Source organism: Columba livia, chromosome 9 (assembly GCF_036013475.1).
Source record: "Columba livia isolate bColLiv1 breed racing homer chromosome 9, bColLiv1.pat.W.v2, whole genome shotgun sequence".
Classification (NCBI taxonomy): Eukaryota; Metazoa; Chordata; class Aves; order Columbiformes; family Columbidae; genus Columba; species Columba livia.
Window position 1 is genome coordinate 918,095 of NC_088610.1, and position 18,922 is coordinate 937,016.

At 48.5% G+C, this 18,922-nt stretch overlaps 1 protein-coding gene across 1 annotated transcript in view; it reads left to right on the forward strand.

Annotated features, from left to right (window-relative positions):
• The window catches only part of ARHGEF26 (Rho guanine nucleotide exchange factor 26), a 40,572-nt gene extending 22,186 nt beyond the window's left edge, over nucleotides 1–18,386 (forward strand). Inside the window, exons 6-14 of the mRNA XM_065073375.1 lie at nucleotides 1,383–1,535; nucleotides 1,954–2,083; nucleotides 2,641–2,715; nucleotides 4,018–4,107; nucleotides 5,864–6,018; nucleotides 11,939–12,205; nucleotides 15,385–15,470; nucleotides 15,815–15,919; nucleotides 16,796–18,386. Of these exons, the coding sequence (XP_064929447.1) occupies nucleotides 1,383–1,535; nucleotides 1,954–2,083; nucleotides 2,641–2,715; nucleotides 4,018–4,107; nucleotides 5,864–6,018; nucleotides 11,939–12,205; nucleotides 15,385–15,470; nucleotides 15,815–15,919; nucleotides 16,796–16,938 (1,204 nt within the window). The 3' untranslated portion in view covers nucleotides 16,939–18,386. The remainder of the gene's footprint in view (nucleotides 1–1,382; nucleotides 1,536–1,953; nucleotides 2,084–2,640; nucleotides 2,716–4,017; nucleotides 4,108–5,863; nucleotides 6,019–11,938; nucleotides 12,206–15,384; nucleotides 15,471–15,814; nucleotides 15,920–16,795) is intronic.
• Nucleotides 18,387–18,922: the final 536 nt, after the last annotated feature.

The window sequence follows — 18,922 nt, forward strand, 5'->3', positions numbered from 1 at the left end:
TGGGGATCTGCAGAGGCCCTGCAGCCAGCCAGGCTGGGGTGCTGGGATTTCATAGGAAAAGCAGGTCTGTGTGCAGCATATAAAAACCCAGAGCTTTCTCCCCGCCATTGAGCGGGCGTGACGGTTTGCTGCCCCGGGTAACGTCACCTCGGTGCGCGGGGAAGGCCGAGGTGCCCGTGCCGACGCGCCGGGCAGCGCGGGATCTGCGCCGTGCCGCCCTGGGCCTTCGCTCTGCTCCGCTCGCAGCCGCCCGCGCGGGGCTGCGGCACAGCCTGCCGTGCCGGCAACGCCTTGCACTTTGGACTTGTTTTCCGTCCCTTCTGACGTTAGGCGGTTGCCAACTTGGCACCGGTGCCCGTGTGACAAAGATTAACCTGGGAGTGCCCGTGTTCTCCCTCCAGTGGCTGTACCTGCTGGGCTCCGAGAGGGAGGGGATGGAGCCCTGGGGGGGATTTTGTCATTTGAAATGAAATGACAAACTGCAGACTGCCTGTGGAGAATTTCCTGGGCACTCTCTAAATCACTGTGATTTCCGGGCTGTGGGGGACAGTTGTCTGGCACCTCCCTCAGGACTAAGCAATGCTTCAGTTATGGTTTTCTGTGGTTCATATTTTTATATTAAAAAAAATTTCTCCTCAGATATCAAGACTAGTTTGTTCTCTTGCATATAGTAACAAGATCAGCACTAACGCGTGGTAATGGCGAAGCTGGGGCTGGCAGGTGACAGCCCAGCTTTGCAGAGTGTGACACGAGTTTTGTGTGGTCGTTGTGCCTTCTCCAGGGTCTTTGTGTGCTGGCTGTGTTAGTGTGGCTGTTCCAGCAATCCTGTAACATGGCAATAGCCTCATCCCCATTGCTGGAAATGTTCACAGGATGGTTTATAAATGCATTGATTGTGACATGCAAGAGTTGGTTCTGTGCTGTGACAAGCGAACGTGCAGGTGAGGTTGCAGGCCCAGGGAGCCAGACAGGAGCACCCGCTTGTCCTCGGGGCATCACACGCTTTCCTCTCTTCAGCATTTGCAAGGGTTGCAAACGACGACTCCTGTTGAGATGTCTTCATAACTTATCAAAAAGATTTATGCTTCCAGTGCCGCAGAATGTTCTTTGTAGGTTCATTTGTCAGTGGGTATTAATTGGTGGAATCAAGATGGGTTTTTTCTGGCCCACTGAGCTGGGTGCAGTGAGCACTGACCCGCTGTCTCCAGAGCCTCCCCATAGCAGAAGATACGCAGGGTGTCCTGGGGCGCTGCCGGAGCTCTGGAAATGCTTGGAAAGGCAGGTGGTGCCCGGTAGGGGCGGCTCAGGTGAAGTGTAAAATGTTGTGAGAGAAAGTCTGCTGGTTTTGTTGTAAAAACAAGTAATTTCATTTTTTTCTGCAGGTTCTTTAAGGAACTCGAAGCGAGACATCAGAACAACATCTTTATTGATGACATCAGTGATATAGTTGAGAAGCACGCTTCTTCAACGTTCGATCCCTATGTGAAATACTGCACCAACGAGGTCTATCAGCAGCGAACGCTGCAGAAATTGCTGTAAGGATGGATTTAAAGCAGGGTTTGTGGCGCCGGGGCGAGCCCTGCGCTCCCCGGGAGCCGTGGTCACCGCTGGCTCCACGCGTGCGGCTCCCGTGGCGCGATGGACAGCGCACGCGGCGTCCGGCTCCTCCCCGATTATCCCAGTTGAATTAATGGCTGTCACACCTACTTTCCCCGCGTGTTACATACGGGTCTGCTTGCACTCACCTTCGTGTATCTGGGACAGGACTCTGGGTTTCTAAATGTCAATACTGGTCTTGCACATCTAAATAAATAAAGCTGAAGGTTTAGTTGAGGTGACTTATTCAAGTCACACTTTGCTATTAATAAAATCAAGATTTATTTAAAATATAGCAACTTTCACAATTCTTTAGTAAAACATGCCGTTTAATTCTCTCCCCCTTTTTCCCCGCAGAGCCACAAATCCAGCGTTTAAAGAGGCGTTATCACGGATCGAGTCCCACGAAGAGTGCCGGAATTTGCCGATGATCTCCTTCCTCATCCTGCCCATGCAGAGGGTTACTCGGCTGCCCTTACTGATGGATGTGAGAACAGAGCTATTTCTCTCTTTGATGCATATTATTTTCATGTTAACATTCTTTGATAGTTGATTCCTAGTTCATTCCAGTTGCTTCATGTCTTCTTGTACCAGGTACCGGGCTGTAGGTCCTGGTCTGTTGATTACGAAGTACTGTACAATTTGATTGCTGTGATTGGTACCTCCCGATCCGCTATTCAGAAGTTAAATATTTAGACATTCTAATAGAAAAATTGGACAGTAGATGGTCAAAATGATTCTGAAACCAAGGAGGAACCTAGCACCGAAATTCTCTCTAGTGTTAGGATTAGAACTGAACCCGAGAGGCTCACGTAGCCGAGGTGATGAGGGTCCCGCTGCAGTCGGTGTTTCAGGCCCCCGGGTCTGCAGGTGCCGGTGTGACCCCCAGGGCCCGCTGTGCTGATACACTCGTGCTCCCACCGACGCGGGGTGCTCCGAGGCGTGACCTCACCCCTCTGATTTTGATGAACATGCCTGTAAAACTCGGTATTTGCTTTAATCTGTGCTGCTCAGTCCTCTGAAGTAACTGACCTTCTATTTCAGACTATTTGTCAGAAAACGCCGAAGGATTCATCCAAATATGAGAACTGTAAGCAAGCTCTGAAAGAAGTGAGCAAGGTATGTTCCTAAAAGCTTCATCTGGATACAGAGTTTTTTCTGCTTTGACCGATTTCCTTCCCAAGTCGCACCGCCTGCTTCCGTCGTTGCAGAAATCCATGGGGAGAAGTGGCTGCTCCTGGGCTTTGTTACTCATTGAGAATTAGTTTTCATGCTTATTGCTCATTTTGTTCACGTGTTTGATTGTGTAGTTGGGCAAACTTGCTGTTTGCTGCCAGTCATTCCAACAGAAAAGCCTACGGTGAACCACACGTACAAAAAAGCCAGGACACTGTCCTGACAGTACAAAGTCTGAGCATTCCAAGCAAACGTAAGCGTTGTTTCTGCGTTTGGTGTAAGTTAACCACATCACCTGCTGTCAGTTGTTTTCTGTTCCCATAGTCGTGCTTTTTTGCCAAAAATCAGTGGAGGAAGAAGAGCACAAATCCATTTCCATGCAGAGGTTATGAATTTGAACAGCACTTCCTTGGGTAGCAAATTTTGGTTCCTTCTATTTGAACCTGAGTTATCAGATCACCATTTTCTTTAATGGATAGGAAATTCCAATCTGTTTAATATTCTGGAAACAGAAAACTCTTTAAACAGAACATGGTGGTGTGAAAGGAAAACCTAAGGATCTAAGGGTGTATATGTTTTGCCTCCAAGATCTCAGGCTGTCAGGAACGCTGGTGCATCGCAGCCCCTTGGGCAGCGCGCAGCACTGGGCACGCTGTATGGAAACCAAAGGTTTCTCTGCGCGTTGGGACTGGGTGTCACCTTGGGCCTTGAACGTTCTTGTCAGCATTAAGGGAGAAATGGATGTTCTCCATGCGTAAATAATGCAAACGGGAAGAGCACTGAGGCATAAAAACTCTCAACTGTTTTATTTAGGAAAGGTCGCTAGGGATGGTTTTTGTGCCTAAATGACTGTTTATTCCTTGGGAAATCTCCAGCTGGCAGCGCGGCGGCTCTGGAGGGCCGGGGGTTGTGCGGTGTTTGGTTGTGGAAGGGGCCCGGGGGTGGTCGGTGATCGGGACACGGTGGCACCGGGTCAGGGCAAATGCATTTCAAGCCTTTCTGTCTGTGCCCCCGTTGTATCTGCACAGGTTCAGTAAAACGTAACGTGCTTGAAAATGGCATTTGAAAGGGGCGCTCGGGTCACGTTCAGTCCGGGCTTGAGAACATCGTGTGTGACCCAGCCTGAAAGCATCAGTTCCTTTCTAAGTGTTATGTTTCCCCAGAAGTGCCTTTTAGAAACAAACACAAGTTTGTATTCCAAGTCTCGAGTACATTAAATGTGTTAAATCAATGTTTGGTTTCCAGCTGGTGCGTTTGTGCAACGAAGGTGCTCGGAAGATGGAGAGGACAGAAATGATGTACACAATTAACTCCCAGCTGGAGTTTAAAATCAAGGTATGACGATGATATTTGACTGTGGATCATGTAGCGTTTCAGTGGCTTTGACTGCATGTGAAGTTTTGGTGGGTTTGTTGCCAGCACAAAGTAAATGATCATGGGCTGTAGGGCTGATGGGACTTTCCCGTCCGGGAGGACGAGTCGATGCTCTGGGGCAGCTGAGGCCCCGGGAACTCAGAGAGTAACCGAGGACCGGCACATCTCACCAACGGATCCAGTGTCAGCGTGAGGCCTTTTGGGGACAGAGACTGTTGGGATGGATACATTTTAAAGAGAATAAATCAATATTAATTACTGAAAAATGAGGTATGTCCAGACTCTGGGTTTGTCTTTGTGGAGTTGCCCCTGTCCCTCTTGGAGGGACAGCACCCAGGATGTCGCACACAACAGTTTTATGCTGTTTACGTAACTGACAATGATGCGCATGCTGGTGCTGTCACCACTCGCGCAGAATCGCACAGCGTGCGGGTGGTTAAATGGTTTGTAGGTGTTTCCTTCCCTGTGGCCCAGGATGGATGTGCTGCCCCCCGCCCCCCCCCGGCCCTGCCCCCCGGCGCTGCCCCCCCCGGCCCTGCCCCACGCTGCCCCCCCCCCCCCCGGCCCTGCCCCACGCTGCCCCCCCCCCCGGCGCTGCCCCACGCTGCCCCCCCCCCGGCGCTGCCCCACGCTGCCGCCCCCCCGGCCCTGCCCCACGCTGCCGCCCCCCCCCGGCCCTGCCCCACGCTGCCGCCCCCCCCCGGCCCTGCCCCACGCTGCCCCCCCCCCCCCCGGCCCTGCCCCACGCTGCCGCCCCCCCCCGGCCCTGCCCCACGCTGCCTTTGCTGTGTTTTTATGCGTTTTTTCCTTTGTGCATCTTGACAGAAACCACGTAGAGGTTTAAACCTTGTCTGTGGTGGGAGGGCTGGCCAGCTGGCGTGGAAAGGGCTGCTTTGGCCACGCTTCAATACATTTTTAAGTTCTGACAGCTTGTTTTCTATAGAAAGGAGATGGTATTACACACGATGTACTCTTGGCAATTAAGGACAAATTAATATTGAAATAAACCCAAGCTGCCTCTGGAGTACAGGCAATTAGGTAAATGTGGTGAACTCGCAGGACAGATTAGAGCAGTTTTAGTTCATAGTAGAATAGACGTTTTTAAAGTACTTTTAGTCTGTAAAACCATCACCATGGTGCTATAATTGTGTTTTCTATCCATTATAAATTAGGTAAACTATTTTTGTTCTTGCTCAACCTCACAGTGTTTTGGGGCTTTTGTTTTACTTTGTTCTTTTGTTCGATGTAACTGTGGAGTGTTTCCTGGGAATACAAGAGACGCTGCTCACATATCGTGTCACTTTTCTACATGGCCAATCTGTAGGATTTGATTTTTAATTAAGATTCGGAAGTTTTGGCACCAGGAAAGTTGTGGTGGTGTTTTGGGGGGTTAATGTCTGTCCGGGTATTTTGTTGGTTTGTTCTGGCTGTGTTGGTGAACGCAGCCGCTGTGTGGCTGGGGGGTTCAGGACCGTCCCGCCCGGTGTCCCCGGGCTGTGGAGCCACAGGCAGCCGGACGGTGTCACCGCGGGGGACTGGGAGTGACAAACACACCTCACCCCTCCCTGACCGCGGTCCTGTGCTTGTGCTCTTCATGGCTGAGCTTCCAGTGTCCAGTCAGCCATTCTTCCCCACATGTAGAGAACTCTCTTATCTGATTTTTTTAAAAAAAATTTCTACTTTTGAAGGATTAAAATGTTATTTTCTTGCTTTGCAGCCATTTCCCCTGGTTTCGTCTTCACGGTGGCTGGTGAAAAGAGGTGAATTAACAGCCTATGTAGAAGACACTGGACTTTTTTCTAAAAGGATGTCAAAGCAGCAGGTGTACTTCTTCCTCTTCAACGACGTCCTCATTATCACCAAGAAGAAGAGGTAAGAGCGTCCCTGATACCAGCGGCCGGCTCCCTGAGGCGCAGCGGGACCGTCGGAGGGTCCGTGTCGTGTCCGTTGTGTTCCTCACCCCGGGAAAGGAAACCCGACTTCTGGCTCTGGAGTGACGAAGTTGGTCACGTCCACAGCATTTTTATGTATTTTCTAGATATTTGTGTGTTTGAAAGATTGAAGGAGGTTCCGAGAGAAGTAAGTGGACCTGGTACCTTTGCAGCATAAACCAAGAGGAAACGTGGACTAAACGTGTTTTCAGTCCAGTAAACATTAGCGAAGCCATTTCTGTGTTGTAACGTGCTGTGTCTGAGAGAGAGCAGCTCAGTTCTGGAGTTATTCGAGTTTCTCCTGTTGCTCTATCAGACTGCATTTAGAAATGAGAAATGACTCCTTGTCAAACAGGTTTTATTTTTGGCAAATGCAATGGAAATTTAAAGTTCATCCTTAGTACCTTACAAAGGGAGAAGTTTTGGAAGGATCGAGGAGGAGCAGTTTTCCTTCTCCACGCTTTCCACAGGGGTTGGTGTTATAGTGAGGTAATGGACACAACTTCTAGCAGCGTCCATTTAGTTTTATCACTACATTGTAGGGTAAGTTTAGAATAATCAAATTCAATCGCATTTACATCCTCTGCTTTTAGATGATACTTGATAGATAAAACCTTATTCCTGTGGTTAAAAACTGTTTTGAAGAACAATTATTTTGCATGTGGGTTGGCCACTTTAAAAGATGCCCATCTGTGAAACTTCAAATCCATAGCTTAAATAAATTTGGAGGAACAAGGGAATCTGGGAAGAAAAGGCTGATGTATAAGCAAAGAGAAACCGAAATGAAAGTGGAGGGGGAAAATGCTGAAGTGAAAGGGTTTTTGTAACGAAGATGGGAAGAGAAGTGAACAGGTTTCTCCCCAGCACGTTCCTGCTGTGTTTCCGAGGTTCAGAGTTGGCGAAAGCTGGTGCTGAACCGGTGCTGTCCTGGTCCCAAGAAGTCACTGCAGGACGTCCCGGTGGCGTCGCCCTTTTTGAGTCAGTGTTTGAGTTGGGAAAACAGTGGGAAATCTGTTATCTGTGTTGTTACATTGTTTATTGGTTTCCTATGTGATGGCTTGTCCAGATCATAAAACAGATTTTTATAACAACGTATCTTATCCAAACTTCGGGGTTTGATGTATAACAGCTTCCAGCTGTTGGAAGCGAATGTGGTCAGGGGGTCCAGAAGCCCCTCGGTGACGGTCGCGCTGGGTGTCGCGCTCCCAGGACCCCAGACGAGCGGATGGGCGACTCCAGGAGCTCACAGAGAACACTGGAGCCTTTGGTATCTGTGCCCCCACCCGCCGTGTTCCCATGGACACCACAGCCCTGCACGGAAATATTTGTTGCTAGTTGAGTTTAAATGTTTGTATTTTTACTTGAGCAGTTGCGTTTCAGAAGATTCTTAACATTGCACAAAATAGCTCCTCGCTACTGTGCTAAAAATACTAATTACTTAGTGCTCCAGTCATGCTGTTTAATCTTCACCCGAAAGCGAATCTCCAGCTCTCCCGTCTGAGCAGTTTGCCATATATGCAGAACCTCAGGCACACAGCTGGGAGCGGCTCAGTCCTGACCTAGTAAAGCCAGGCTTGGTGCCCGCCAGAGGAGCCGCCGGTACCCGGTAACTCCCGCCAGCGCGGCCGGGCCCGGCGTGCGGTGCCGCCCGCGTCCCCGGCGCTGGGGCCTTTCCAACGCCACAGTCGTCACTGAACAACCGCCTTGTAAATACGGAGTGAGCGCGTGTTCCAGGAGCCTTTTCCTAATAAGAACTGATACGTTCTAGCTGTAAAGAGATAAAAGGAGCTCTTGTGTTGCTGTATACCCAGGCATGCTCTGCACTTCTTACGGTGTAATTGTAACGAGGCTGCTTTAATCCTCATAATCTTCTTCAGCTACAAGTTCACCTCCTGATAGGAAGTTGCAAGGTTTAACTGCTTTCTCTTGCTCATTAAGTAGGTTAAATGGAATTTAGATTTTTTCAATATGTCATTTAAAAACCAGACTCTTTTAATAGCTGTAAAATGTTAATGCGTTCCCTTGAAGAGAACAGCCGGTGCAGGTGTGTGTCAGGGTGTCGGACCCTGGTGGCAGGGCCGGTTTTGCAGCGCGGTGCCCAGCTGTCGGTTCTGCCCCACACGGGTGTCCGTGGGCGCCTGGAGCCAAGCGCCGGGTGACATCCGGGCTGCTCCACGACCCCCAGCGTCACCCGGGCCGGCCCGTGGGGCGCAGCGCCAGGGCCTCATCCAGCTCCACAAGAGCACCTGTGTGGTTGGTACGTGTGACTCGTCTGCAAAGAGCCAAGTGTGGCCTGACTCTAAGGAACCTGAACATCCCTGAAGTATTCTTTCAGCTCTGTGGTAGTGTTTTACCCTTCCGTTTCATTCTCTTTGCTCCTTTTCTGGCCTCTTCTCTTTTGTCACCATTCTGGCCGTGCCATCCAGCACAGGAGCCTGTGCTGCCGCTGCCATTTGAAGGCAGCATTCTCACATGAGGAGTAACACGCAATGTAAGTTCCACAAAGTATGATGAAATTAGTGCTTAATTAGAACACAGAATACTTAGTACGCATACTACTTGTATGTTCACGTGTGTGTCCTCCTGGTGAGTCTGCCGGTGTCTCTGTGGCAGCCGCGGCTCTGGCCGTGTCACCGCGGGGCCTGGGCGCAGCAGGACACGCTGCCCGGCCGCCCCAGGCCAGGGCCAGAGGAGCTGGTGCCTCTGGCGCACTGTGGCGGCGTTCTGCTAAAAACAGGGCACGGCTGGCTCTGGACGCTGCCAAAGGCAAACGCTTCCGTCTGTTCCACAGGCCCTCCTGGCACCACAGAGATCTGGTTACACGTTTCGGTTGTTAATGCTCGGAGCTGCTGTGGGCGAGCGCTGTGTTCTGCAGAGAGCTCCAGAGTTAATAAAGGTCTGTTATATACAGCTAAGAAGCTGCTTTATCCCGGTGTTCAGAAAATCCCCCAGGTTACATCCTGAGTGCTTTTAGAGGATCGCGGGTGAACTCCAGAGAGGCTTTTATTTTTGAATGGGTGTACATGTATGGAATATTCTGTTCTCCATAATCCCCTAAGGATACGGCTGGAACCCTGTCTCTTAGTGGCTCTGAGCCCCGTCAGACAGCGGAATGCAGCTGGAGTTCATACCACAAAGCGCCCCGAGGGTCAGTGCTGCCCGGAATGCTCCCTGTTCCCCCGGTGCTGGGGGCTGTAACTGAAGGCACCCACACGCACGGGAGCTGCTGTGCAGCACCCAGGATTTGGGAGCAGCGCAGCTGGGAGGAGGAAAGCAAACAGGGAGACCGACCGCGTGCTCTCTGTTCAAGTGCAGGTGGCCTGGAACAGCTGATTCGGCACCCATAGATACCTGGTCTTCATCAAAGTGTCTTTGAAATCTGCAGGCGTTCCCTGCAAAGTGTTCTAAAACAGTCCTGTTGTTTCATGTTCCAAACCTGAAATAAAACTTCAGCAAAGGAGATCAATTCTGAATTGAAAATGAAGTTGCCCTGCTGGATTAGCTGAGCACAGCAGTTTTAAAGAAGGTGTTAATTGTCCTTCCCGTTAGCCGCCGTACCCGTGCTCAGCGCCAGCGTGTCTGGGGAGGGCAGAGCCGTGGGCATCACCGCAGAGCGGGCGCCACACCAGAACTGTGCGGCAGCTTCACGCCACACTGTGCTGTTGAATGGAAGAAGAAACAGGAAGGATTCGTAGAGGTTTTTCTCCGTTGATTAGTGAGTAAGGGCTTTGTTATTAGTTATGCAAGTGTATGGACTGATTGCTTGGTAAGGAATGCAGCATGTATAGATGACTCCTCCTTTGCCCACAGAGCTCCAGCAGCCTCCCCCGCCGCTGGGCCAGCTCTGCCCGCGGCCAAGCGCAGGGACCGCTCACACTACACCGCCGAACTGACCGGAACCGAGCAACGACCCCCAGACCACAGCAGAGCAAAACCCACCACCTACCCCACACCCAACCAACCCTTTCTGTTCCATATTATGTATGTTAAGAGGGAGAGTCAGATAACTATTAGACACAAAAGTATTTTCTTCTCCTGCAGCTGGCACTCGAAACCGCTGTTCTCAATGACCAGTAGCACCTCTTTGTACAGAAGTGAATTCATTTGAATCTGGAGCTGGATTTAGGGGACTCTGCTCCCGCCCCTCTTCAGACACCTCCACTTTTCTTTGAGAATGTACAAACCTGTACTGCAAAACACCCCATTTCAGGTATTTAATTCACAGACCGAAGGTAAAATCATCCCCTGCTGTTGAAACGAGAACTTTGTTTTTACACTAGATGCACAGCCAGAAACTATTAATGCCCAAAAATCCACAACTAAATATGATCTGTAAACCTGTCGCCACTTGACTAGAGAAGTTCTTTCAGTGCTGTGTGAGTCACGGGAACCAGCAACAGCTCCTGGTTTCAGTCATAATGTCACTCAGTTGTGTTTCAGCAATTCTTTTCTGAAGGATTAAACCCAAGAATTAGAGAGACTGTTACCTGAGCTCCTGAGGTGTCTGCGGGCGTTTCGCTGACAGTTCCCGAAGCGGGTACCATGTATCCCAACAGAGCGGAGTCCTCAGCTCCATTTCTTACGCCATGCCTGACCCACGCTTGCAGCTGCCGGAAAGGGGAACGTCCCGTCGGGGCTTCGGGGGCTTCCGCTCCAGGTGGTTGGGATTTGGTTTCTCGGCTCAGTGCTCAGCTTTCTGTGCATCTCTGGCACCAAAATTAAGCTCCTCAAGTATTTTTTTCAATGTAAAGTATTTTCATGGACCGTAGCGATGTGAAGCTTTCGCATAGTTCTTCATTGCTTGAGACTGGGGTGTAAATAGATATTAGTTTCAGGTGGAGTATGTGTAGTTGGATGTATTTATGTACTGCAAAATGTGACAAATGAGCAGGATTTGGGCAGGGAGCGAGAACTGCCTTTGTGCCCACGTAAGCACGTTTCTTCTGTCTTCTTGTACCCGTGTAGGACACTAAACCTGAACAACTCTACAAGCGTGCATGAAATCACGGGGTGGTTAGTTTATCGGTGTTCTAGGCGGCTGCTGTAACCTGGTAAACTTGCAAGTGCATGTAAGACAATTGTGGGAAATACCCTCATGAGCTTCAGTGCACCCAAAAGGCCTTTCCAGCTGGCTGCTGGGTCCTTGTCATCAGCTCTTGATTGGCGTAAATGATGTTTCATGGCTTCAAGAGTTTGGAAATGCACGATCTTTATTAATATGACTCAGAGCGGTGTATTTATTTACAGAGCGCTGTCTGAAAGGTGAGGTGTGCGGTGCGTTCACCAGACCCGTCGCATGTGAGGCCTTCGCCCGCCTTTGAAATTCACAGTTAACTCGGGTTATGTTTCAGAATGTTGTAAAATAGTCGTTGGACTAGACCGTGTGCCCGCAGATGGACAATGATTGTCCTGCATTTAAAACAAGAATCAAGGAGGCAGTGTACATACCCATAGTTTACAGGCACGGGGAAAGCAAACTACTGCTTTTTCCCTATAAAATTCTAAAGTTAAGGTCAGTTGTTCATTTGAAGCTACAGAAGAAAAAAACCAGCACAATTCTATACAACCAGTGTGCCTGCTTTCAGATTTAATGGAGTTAAGTTGAACTGACACCCTGTCAGGGACACCAGAGTAATTTACCTGGGTCACTAAATGAAATTCTGCGGGCTTTAAAAACTGACGTCATTTATATTTTGGAAAATGGGTAGTTTTGAAAACAAATGGAAAAGATGAAGATCTGAGGTGTCAGAAGAGTTGTGCCATGCTGCATAGTAAAGTGGATTCTGTGACTCGAGTTTGCTTCCAGACGTACTTAGTGGAACATTAAACATTGACCTTTTTTCCTCCTGTCTTTGTTGCAGCGAGGAGAGTTACAACGTCACGGACTACGCTCTGCGGGAGCAGCTGGCGGTGCAGCCGTGCGCCGAGGACGCGGCGCTGGCTCCGGCGCGGAACGCCCCGGCGCTGTCTCCGGCGCGGAACGCCGCGGCGCTGGCCCCGGCGCTGGCCCCGGCGGCGCTGTCCTCGGCCACGCGGCAGGGCCAGAACACGGCCCAGCTCTTCCGGCTGCTGGTGCGCAGCAACCACGCCGGGGACAGCGTGGAGCTGCTCCTGGGCACCGACACGCAGTGAGTGCACCCGACTGCTTCTCTGGCCTCGAGCTCGTGGCGCGGGAATGATGGAAAATTGATCTTGTGTGCTGGAATTCTAGAAACTTGGGTATCTATTATGGTGTGCTACTATTTTGGCTATTGAGGCCAAGAATTGCAATGCCATAGAGATCGCCAGCGCCCCAGTCAGGGGTTGCTGGATCCTCTCTAGTCGTTACTGGTGAGGCAAACAAGGGCTTCAGGACAGGTACTCAAGCATTTGGATTTCTGGGGCTTGAGGGGTTCTGGAAGGAACTCCATAGCAGACCTGGGGCTGGACTGCAGTTCTCAGGTGTCTTAGACAGGTATTTAAAAGACATTGTATTCCTGCTACAACAAACCCCAGGGATGACTCAGATACTCAGGTCACTTTTGTAGTTCAAATTAACAGTGAGAACTGTCCATCTGGCAATACATCATCATTAGATTATGTTTATTTACCACTTGCATTATGTGGCACAACTTCCATTTCCTTTGTTTTTTTTAAACCATAATATCACTTAGGTTGTAAATGACTGAAATGCGATGGGGGTTCTGTGGTTCTGTGCTGGTTTGTTCCTTGTTGGTTTGAAATATCTTGTTCTAATGGTCATTTCTTTCAGCAGTTTGGGTTCACACCATGTTGTTGGTAGGGCACGGGCTCAGGAGGAAACAGGCAGAACGGTGGTAGCAAGCAAACGTTGTTGGGGTCTGAATGCAGAATGCTTTTGTCCCGGAGCAGCCATTAGTGAGTTATTAATTAGAACAGGACGGTTGGATGGTGCGGGGTGGGAGCAGCCCTGACGAGCTGGGAGGTGCCGCGCGGGACGGACGTGCCCCTGGTCCCGGGACGGACGTGCCCCTGGTCCCGGGACGGACGTGCCCCTGGTCCCAGCGCCGCTTGGAGCGTTCTGCGCTAGGAACAGCAACAACAGGCGTCCTGTTGTGGTGGTGCCCGTGCCTGAACTATAAGGTTCTGTCTGTTGGGGTGCAGGACGCGGAACAGAGTCCTCCAGACGGCCCAGCCTGGAAAAACTTAATGGTTTTAGGTTTGCTTTCAAAGTTTAGAATAACCCTGAAAGAAACTACAGATCATGAATGATTTCTATTAAAGATCTCGTTATAAAGCAAGATGATTCAGACTTGTTTGGAAATGCATTTTTATTGGGAAAAAATGCAGTGCATTTTTAGTTGTCTGGGCTTCTTATCAAAAGACAGTTTGTTCTGCAGATTTATTATTGATTTGCTCTATACTGTTTGTAATACAAATAGCAGTCTGGCAGATTGTCGCTCAGAGGAACAGAACCGGAAAATAATGACTTTATTTGAAACTTACCTATTTTTATAGAGTATTATTATTTATTATTATTTATAGAGTATTATTGTAGCACAGTTTGCTGGTGTTTGTCACTTCATGTGCTGTGTGGTTCCCAAGGACAGAAGTCTCTGTGTTAGGTCAGGAGCCTTGTATTGCCCTGTGAATAAGGCACAAAATGCATGGTATAAACAGATTATGGAGATGTGGAGATGGTCTGGCGTTAGCCCATTTTTCTTAGAGTTGTCTGAGAGAAATGTAGTTTTCCTGTTAAGAATGGTTGCAAGGAAAGGAAAAGAGGAGTCTAAATAACCCCAGTTTCTAACAAAAGGTCAGAAAGTTAAGCTCATGCAAAACTGTACATAGACTTTCTTGTTTTGGTTGAAGCACAAGTTTAGTACCACCCGCTTTTAATGACCGAAATGGCTGAAGTAGCTCGTGTTGTAGTTCTGGCCAGTGGTAGGAGACCAACAGGTATTGGATGTCAGGAGGATGGGCGGGTGTTTCATCTTTGAGAAAGAATATATGTTGGGGATTATTTTTCATCCCATTTTCTTATTAAATGCCAATAGACTGTACATGTGTTTCTACTCACAATAGTGAGCGGGACGTTTCCCGCCCGATGCCCAGCGCCCTGGTGCCGGGCGGGAGATGGCGCGTGGGAGCAGGACGAGCGGGACCCCGGGCTGGCCCTCCAGACACGGGCAACGTGCCTTTTCCGAGGCGGCTGCAGACGCCGCGGGCTGTTCCCAAACCGAAGCCGCTGCTGCTTTCAGATGCTTCTGATTTTTGACAAAATGGGGGCTCGGCACAATGCAGATGTTTCTCGTTATTTTAGCTAAAACCTGAAGTTATCCAAAGATAGCAACAAACCTTTATCTTAGGGGAAGGGGAATAAGAGAGTTCTACCCTGCAGCTCCCTCGGTGTGGTTCTAAGGGTTCTGATAGCAAAGCCCTTCAGCAAACGTGAGAAAATCTGTTTTTTTCTGAAATGTTTGGTTTGGGAATCAAGTTCAAATTTTATTTGCAGAAATTCAAAGTTTCAATCATTAACTTGTTACAGCTCAGCCATTCATAGGTGGTTGAGGATTAGTTTTCTTTTTCCTTTAGCTTGTTCCACTCCCTCCCAAAATCAGTTGTCAGTGATTTGCACTCTGTGATTTATCGTGTAGCACTCAGAACCTCAGTAATTCGTTGCTCAGCTCAGAAATACCGACACGTGTAATCTGAGGTCGGTTCAGTGTTTCCTGCTCTGTTCAAGGGGAGATGCAGTGACTCGGTGGGGCCTCCGTGGGGTCCCAGGGCGGCTGTGCTGCTCTCGGGCCTGGGAACACCGGTGTGTGACTGTGCGGTGGCCGGTGGTTTGGTTTGCCTGGTTCATTTTGGTCTGGTGGTTTTTTTCATGCTAAGTAAGTGCATGTTACAGGTAGTTCTTACAGGCAGCCAGTGGTACTGTATAGTACAATTGTATTACATTTATCAGATGCTTTGTACATTAGATGATAGGTTTTGGTTTTAATAAGGTTAGTAAGAAGTATGAGTTACAGACACTAGAAGTTTATCTGCGTTACTTAAACATAATTAAAATTAAAGGTATATGAGATGTGAAGCTGGTAGATCCAATGCATATAGGCTTTGTTTTTTCCTAATTGACCATGTTTAAAATAGTTTAATATGGTTGAATAATCTATTACTAGAAGTAGTATCAAACTTCAGGGCATATTTTGAGAGAGGAGAAAGGAAGTTTTGGGTTGTTGTCTGTATCCAAACCAGGAAAAACGTCAGTAATCTCAGAAGGGGGAGCAGCCTTGAGCACGGTCGAGAGCACGAGCTGGGACGCTGAGCTGTGCGTTTGGCTTTGCAGGAGCGACAGAGCGCGGTGGGTGACGGCGCTGGGGCAGGACCGGGCCGGGCCGGACGCGGACAGGGACAGGGACAGGGACCGCACCAGTAAGTGCCGGGGGGCTGAGCGGGGCGGGCAGCGCGCGGGGTCCTTTAACACCTTTAACAACTGTTGTCGGTTGTTTCAGTCTGTTAAGCAGAACTGCAAAGCCCCTTCCCGTGTATGTTTATCCCATGTATGTTTATCCCATGTATGTTTATCCCGTGTATGTTTATCCCATGTTTTCATGTGATTATTCAGGTATGGAGCCATTTGCATGATTTCCTGCTTCCTTTGGGTTTTTTTGAGGGGTGTATATTCTAGAATGGAACTTTTTAGAATAAATGACATATATATTTAAATAAAAGATAATATGAGTTGTTTAATTCAGCCCGGCTCGTTTCTCCCACAGCTTTGACTCAGGTGGAGATCATCAGAACTTACACAGCGAAGCAGTCCGATGAACTCTCTCTTCAAGTTGCAGACGTCGTTTTGGTTTATCAAAAAGTCAGTGACGGTGAGTGAAAATTTTGCTGTGAATAACCCTCTGTGAGCACTGCGGGTGAGTCCAGCTAGAAACACGCGCTTCCAAATGGCGCTGGCCATGCAATGAACAAAGGTTGAGCTGCCAAGAAAATCCCGAGCGTCGGTGTTGGGGTTTCTGAGGGGCGGCCTCTGCCCCGGCAGCACACGGGCGGTCTCTCGTCGCCTCTCAGATGATACAATCGATACAGGTAAAGAGCTGCAGCAGGTGTGTGCTGGCTGCTTTTGACACGTGCATGTCCACAAATATAAAACTGAATTCTGCCTAAAAAACGTAGAGCTCAGAGGTTTTACTAAGTTTGTCTGCGTAGGAGAAATGGACATAATTACCCACGTCCCGTACTGTGTCACTGCCTGCTGAGTCCGGGGCTGGCACGGGGTGTGCTCCAGTTTTCTACAGCAGCAGGTTCCCTCAGATTAAAATCATTTTCTGCCTGACACACACGTGATTTGACCAATATCTCCAGCCTCAGGGATGCCTGACGCACTAAGTCCTCTTTTACGATGTCAATTCTACATTGCAAATTGCAAATGAAATCAAAGATCCTGTCACCTGTGCTGCATGGCTTCCTTCAGATTGCAATTCCATTTTATTATTTCAAACAATATATTTGAATTACAATATAAAAATATATCACACTTGTTTCATAGAATATTTATTTTTTGCACACTGTTTTGTTCTGGCCATACGAAAAACCAATCTGCTGGACCTTTCTTAATCTGGTACTTTGTTCACTACACAGGTGAAAGTGGCATGTACGTGAGGACTAAGTGCGCCACACAGAGTTCTGACAAAGTACCTTTAACATGACTTGAAAAGGTTTGTTACTCCGGTCTGTTCCCTCCGCAGGCTGGTACGAAGGGGAACGGCTGCGGGATGGCGAAAGAGGCTGGTTTCCCATGGAGTGCGCTAAAGAAATCACGTGTCGTGCCACGCTCGACAAGAACATGGAACGGATGGGACGCTTACTGGGACTTGAAACCAACGTGTAGCCGCGTCTTGCTCCTCCATCCTGCACGCCAGGATTTGCACCGACGGCTGGCAGCGGGCATGGCCGCACACACACAGCGCTCGCAGGGAGATGTGGGGCACCAGCGCAAAGAACCCAGTGACAGAGCACTGATATTCACATACTCGTCCTATCATTTTGCATTTTGAGAGCTCTGAACTGAGACCTGGCTCAACCAGCAGCAGATTTTAACCAGTTTCTTAGGCACTGTGTCAAAACCTGTGTGTAACCTGAGTGAGAATAGCCAAGCCTGTAATTGAGAAAGGCCTGCTTGTCCAGCACAGACCCAGGGCCAGGCTTCGCAAGAAGTAATCGGCTCTCTGACCCGTGCCAGCCAAGCCGGCAGCAGCTGCAGAGCAGGACGCGGGGCGCGGAGCGGGGCCTCCCGTGGCGCTCCAGGACTGCGCCATTCTCATTCAGGCAGCTCCGACTTGTTCTCCTCCTCGTGCTGCAGTGTGAAAGGGTTTCTGAAAGCAAGAAAGAGGTACCCAACTCCGCAAAACAGGCAATGTTGATTAGCCCATTTTAAGATCCATTTCAGCAGAGGTATTTTAAAGTATAACTGCTGGAAATGGGTCTATTTTGTTCCTGTTTTCCTTGTGTTTAACTAGGTCTTCATGTTAAGTTATTGCTTCAGAGCAAGAGTTTTGATGGGACTGCAGCCTACATGAAATACATTGTTCTGGGTTTTGTTCTTAGTGTCTCTGCTCTCCTGTACTAGAGGAAATTGATCACGTCCTTCTGCGGAGCCAGAAAGTTCAACTGAACTGCAGTTTACAGGCTGTGACAGGCTCTAGTCTAAAAACCTTCACCTTGCTAAGGACCAGCCGACACCTCGGCGGGTAGAACACGTGTTCAGTAGAAGTGAGGGAAACACTTATACAAGACTCTGCTTTGTTCCATTCGCTGTCTTTTTTAAAGGGGCTGTATGTTTTATATACTGTAATATGTTGATTTGTGAATGAATTGGATGTTTATAAAGATATATCTCTGTAACAATTTAAAATATATTAGGATAGCAATAATTTTGTACAAAAGTACTTACCTTGGTGGTCTTGACAGTGGTTATACAGCCTTATAAATTAATTTATAAGTGGACTGATAAAATAGTAATGAGAGAAACTGTAAATTGAACAAAAAACTTATTTAACATAGTGAAAATACTGCTAATAAATTTTTAACAAATTTTATTGTACACAGGCAGATGTTTAACACATAACGGAATGTATAAATCCAGAGATTAATGTTATTCAGATTTTTTTAATGCATTGTATATATTTTTCATACCTAGTTTTTCCAAAAATGCTGTAATTTTTTTAAAGGCATTTTCCAGTTTTCCTGTTGTCAGACACGGTTCTTCAGGGATGAAAGACTTCTATGATTTTATAGGACAACAATCAATAAAATACTTTTAAATCTTTACTAAAAAAAGCTTCAGTTTTTCTTTAACAAATACTGTTAAACTGCAAGTAGTTTGGGTCATTCTTGTCAGAGGAATCACACCTGTTCTGTAAAGACAAACAGCCCCGTCCCGTGTCCACCTCGTCTGTCACAGACAGAGGTTACAGCGAAGCCCAGGAAGCTGGAGCAATGGCACTGAATCCAGGCCGAGGAGAGCAGCTCGTGTCTCACTCCCAACCAGCCAAGAACAAAAGGTTCTTCAAGGATCTGCGCTTTGGAGTGGAGCTGCATGAACAGCTTCCCAAACCCGAGGGGTTTGCACAGTGTGGTTCGGGTTTGGTTTGGTTTTGTAGCAACTCCACCATCTTTTCATTACCAAAAATGTTTCAACTGAGTTGCTCCAAGACAAACAATTCTGCAGCGGGAATCATCTGCAAAACCCCTTCCTTGCTTTCACGGACCAGCACACCCCCGCTGTCTCTGCCACCCGAGGACAACGAGGTGACACTAGTACCTCCTTTCCAATCAAACAGCCCAGCAGTGACAGAACAGAGCTGGGAGTTCGT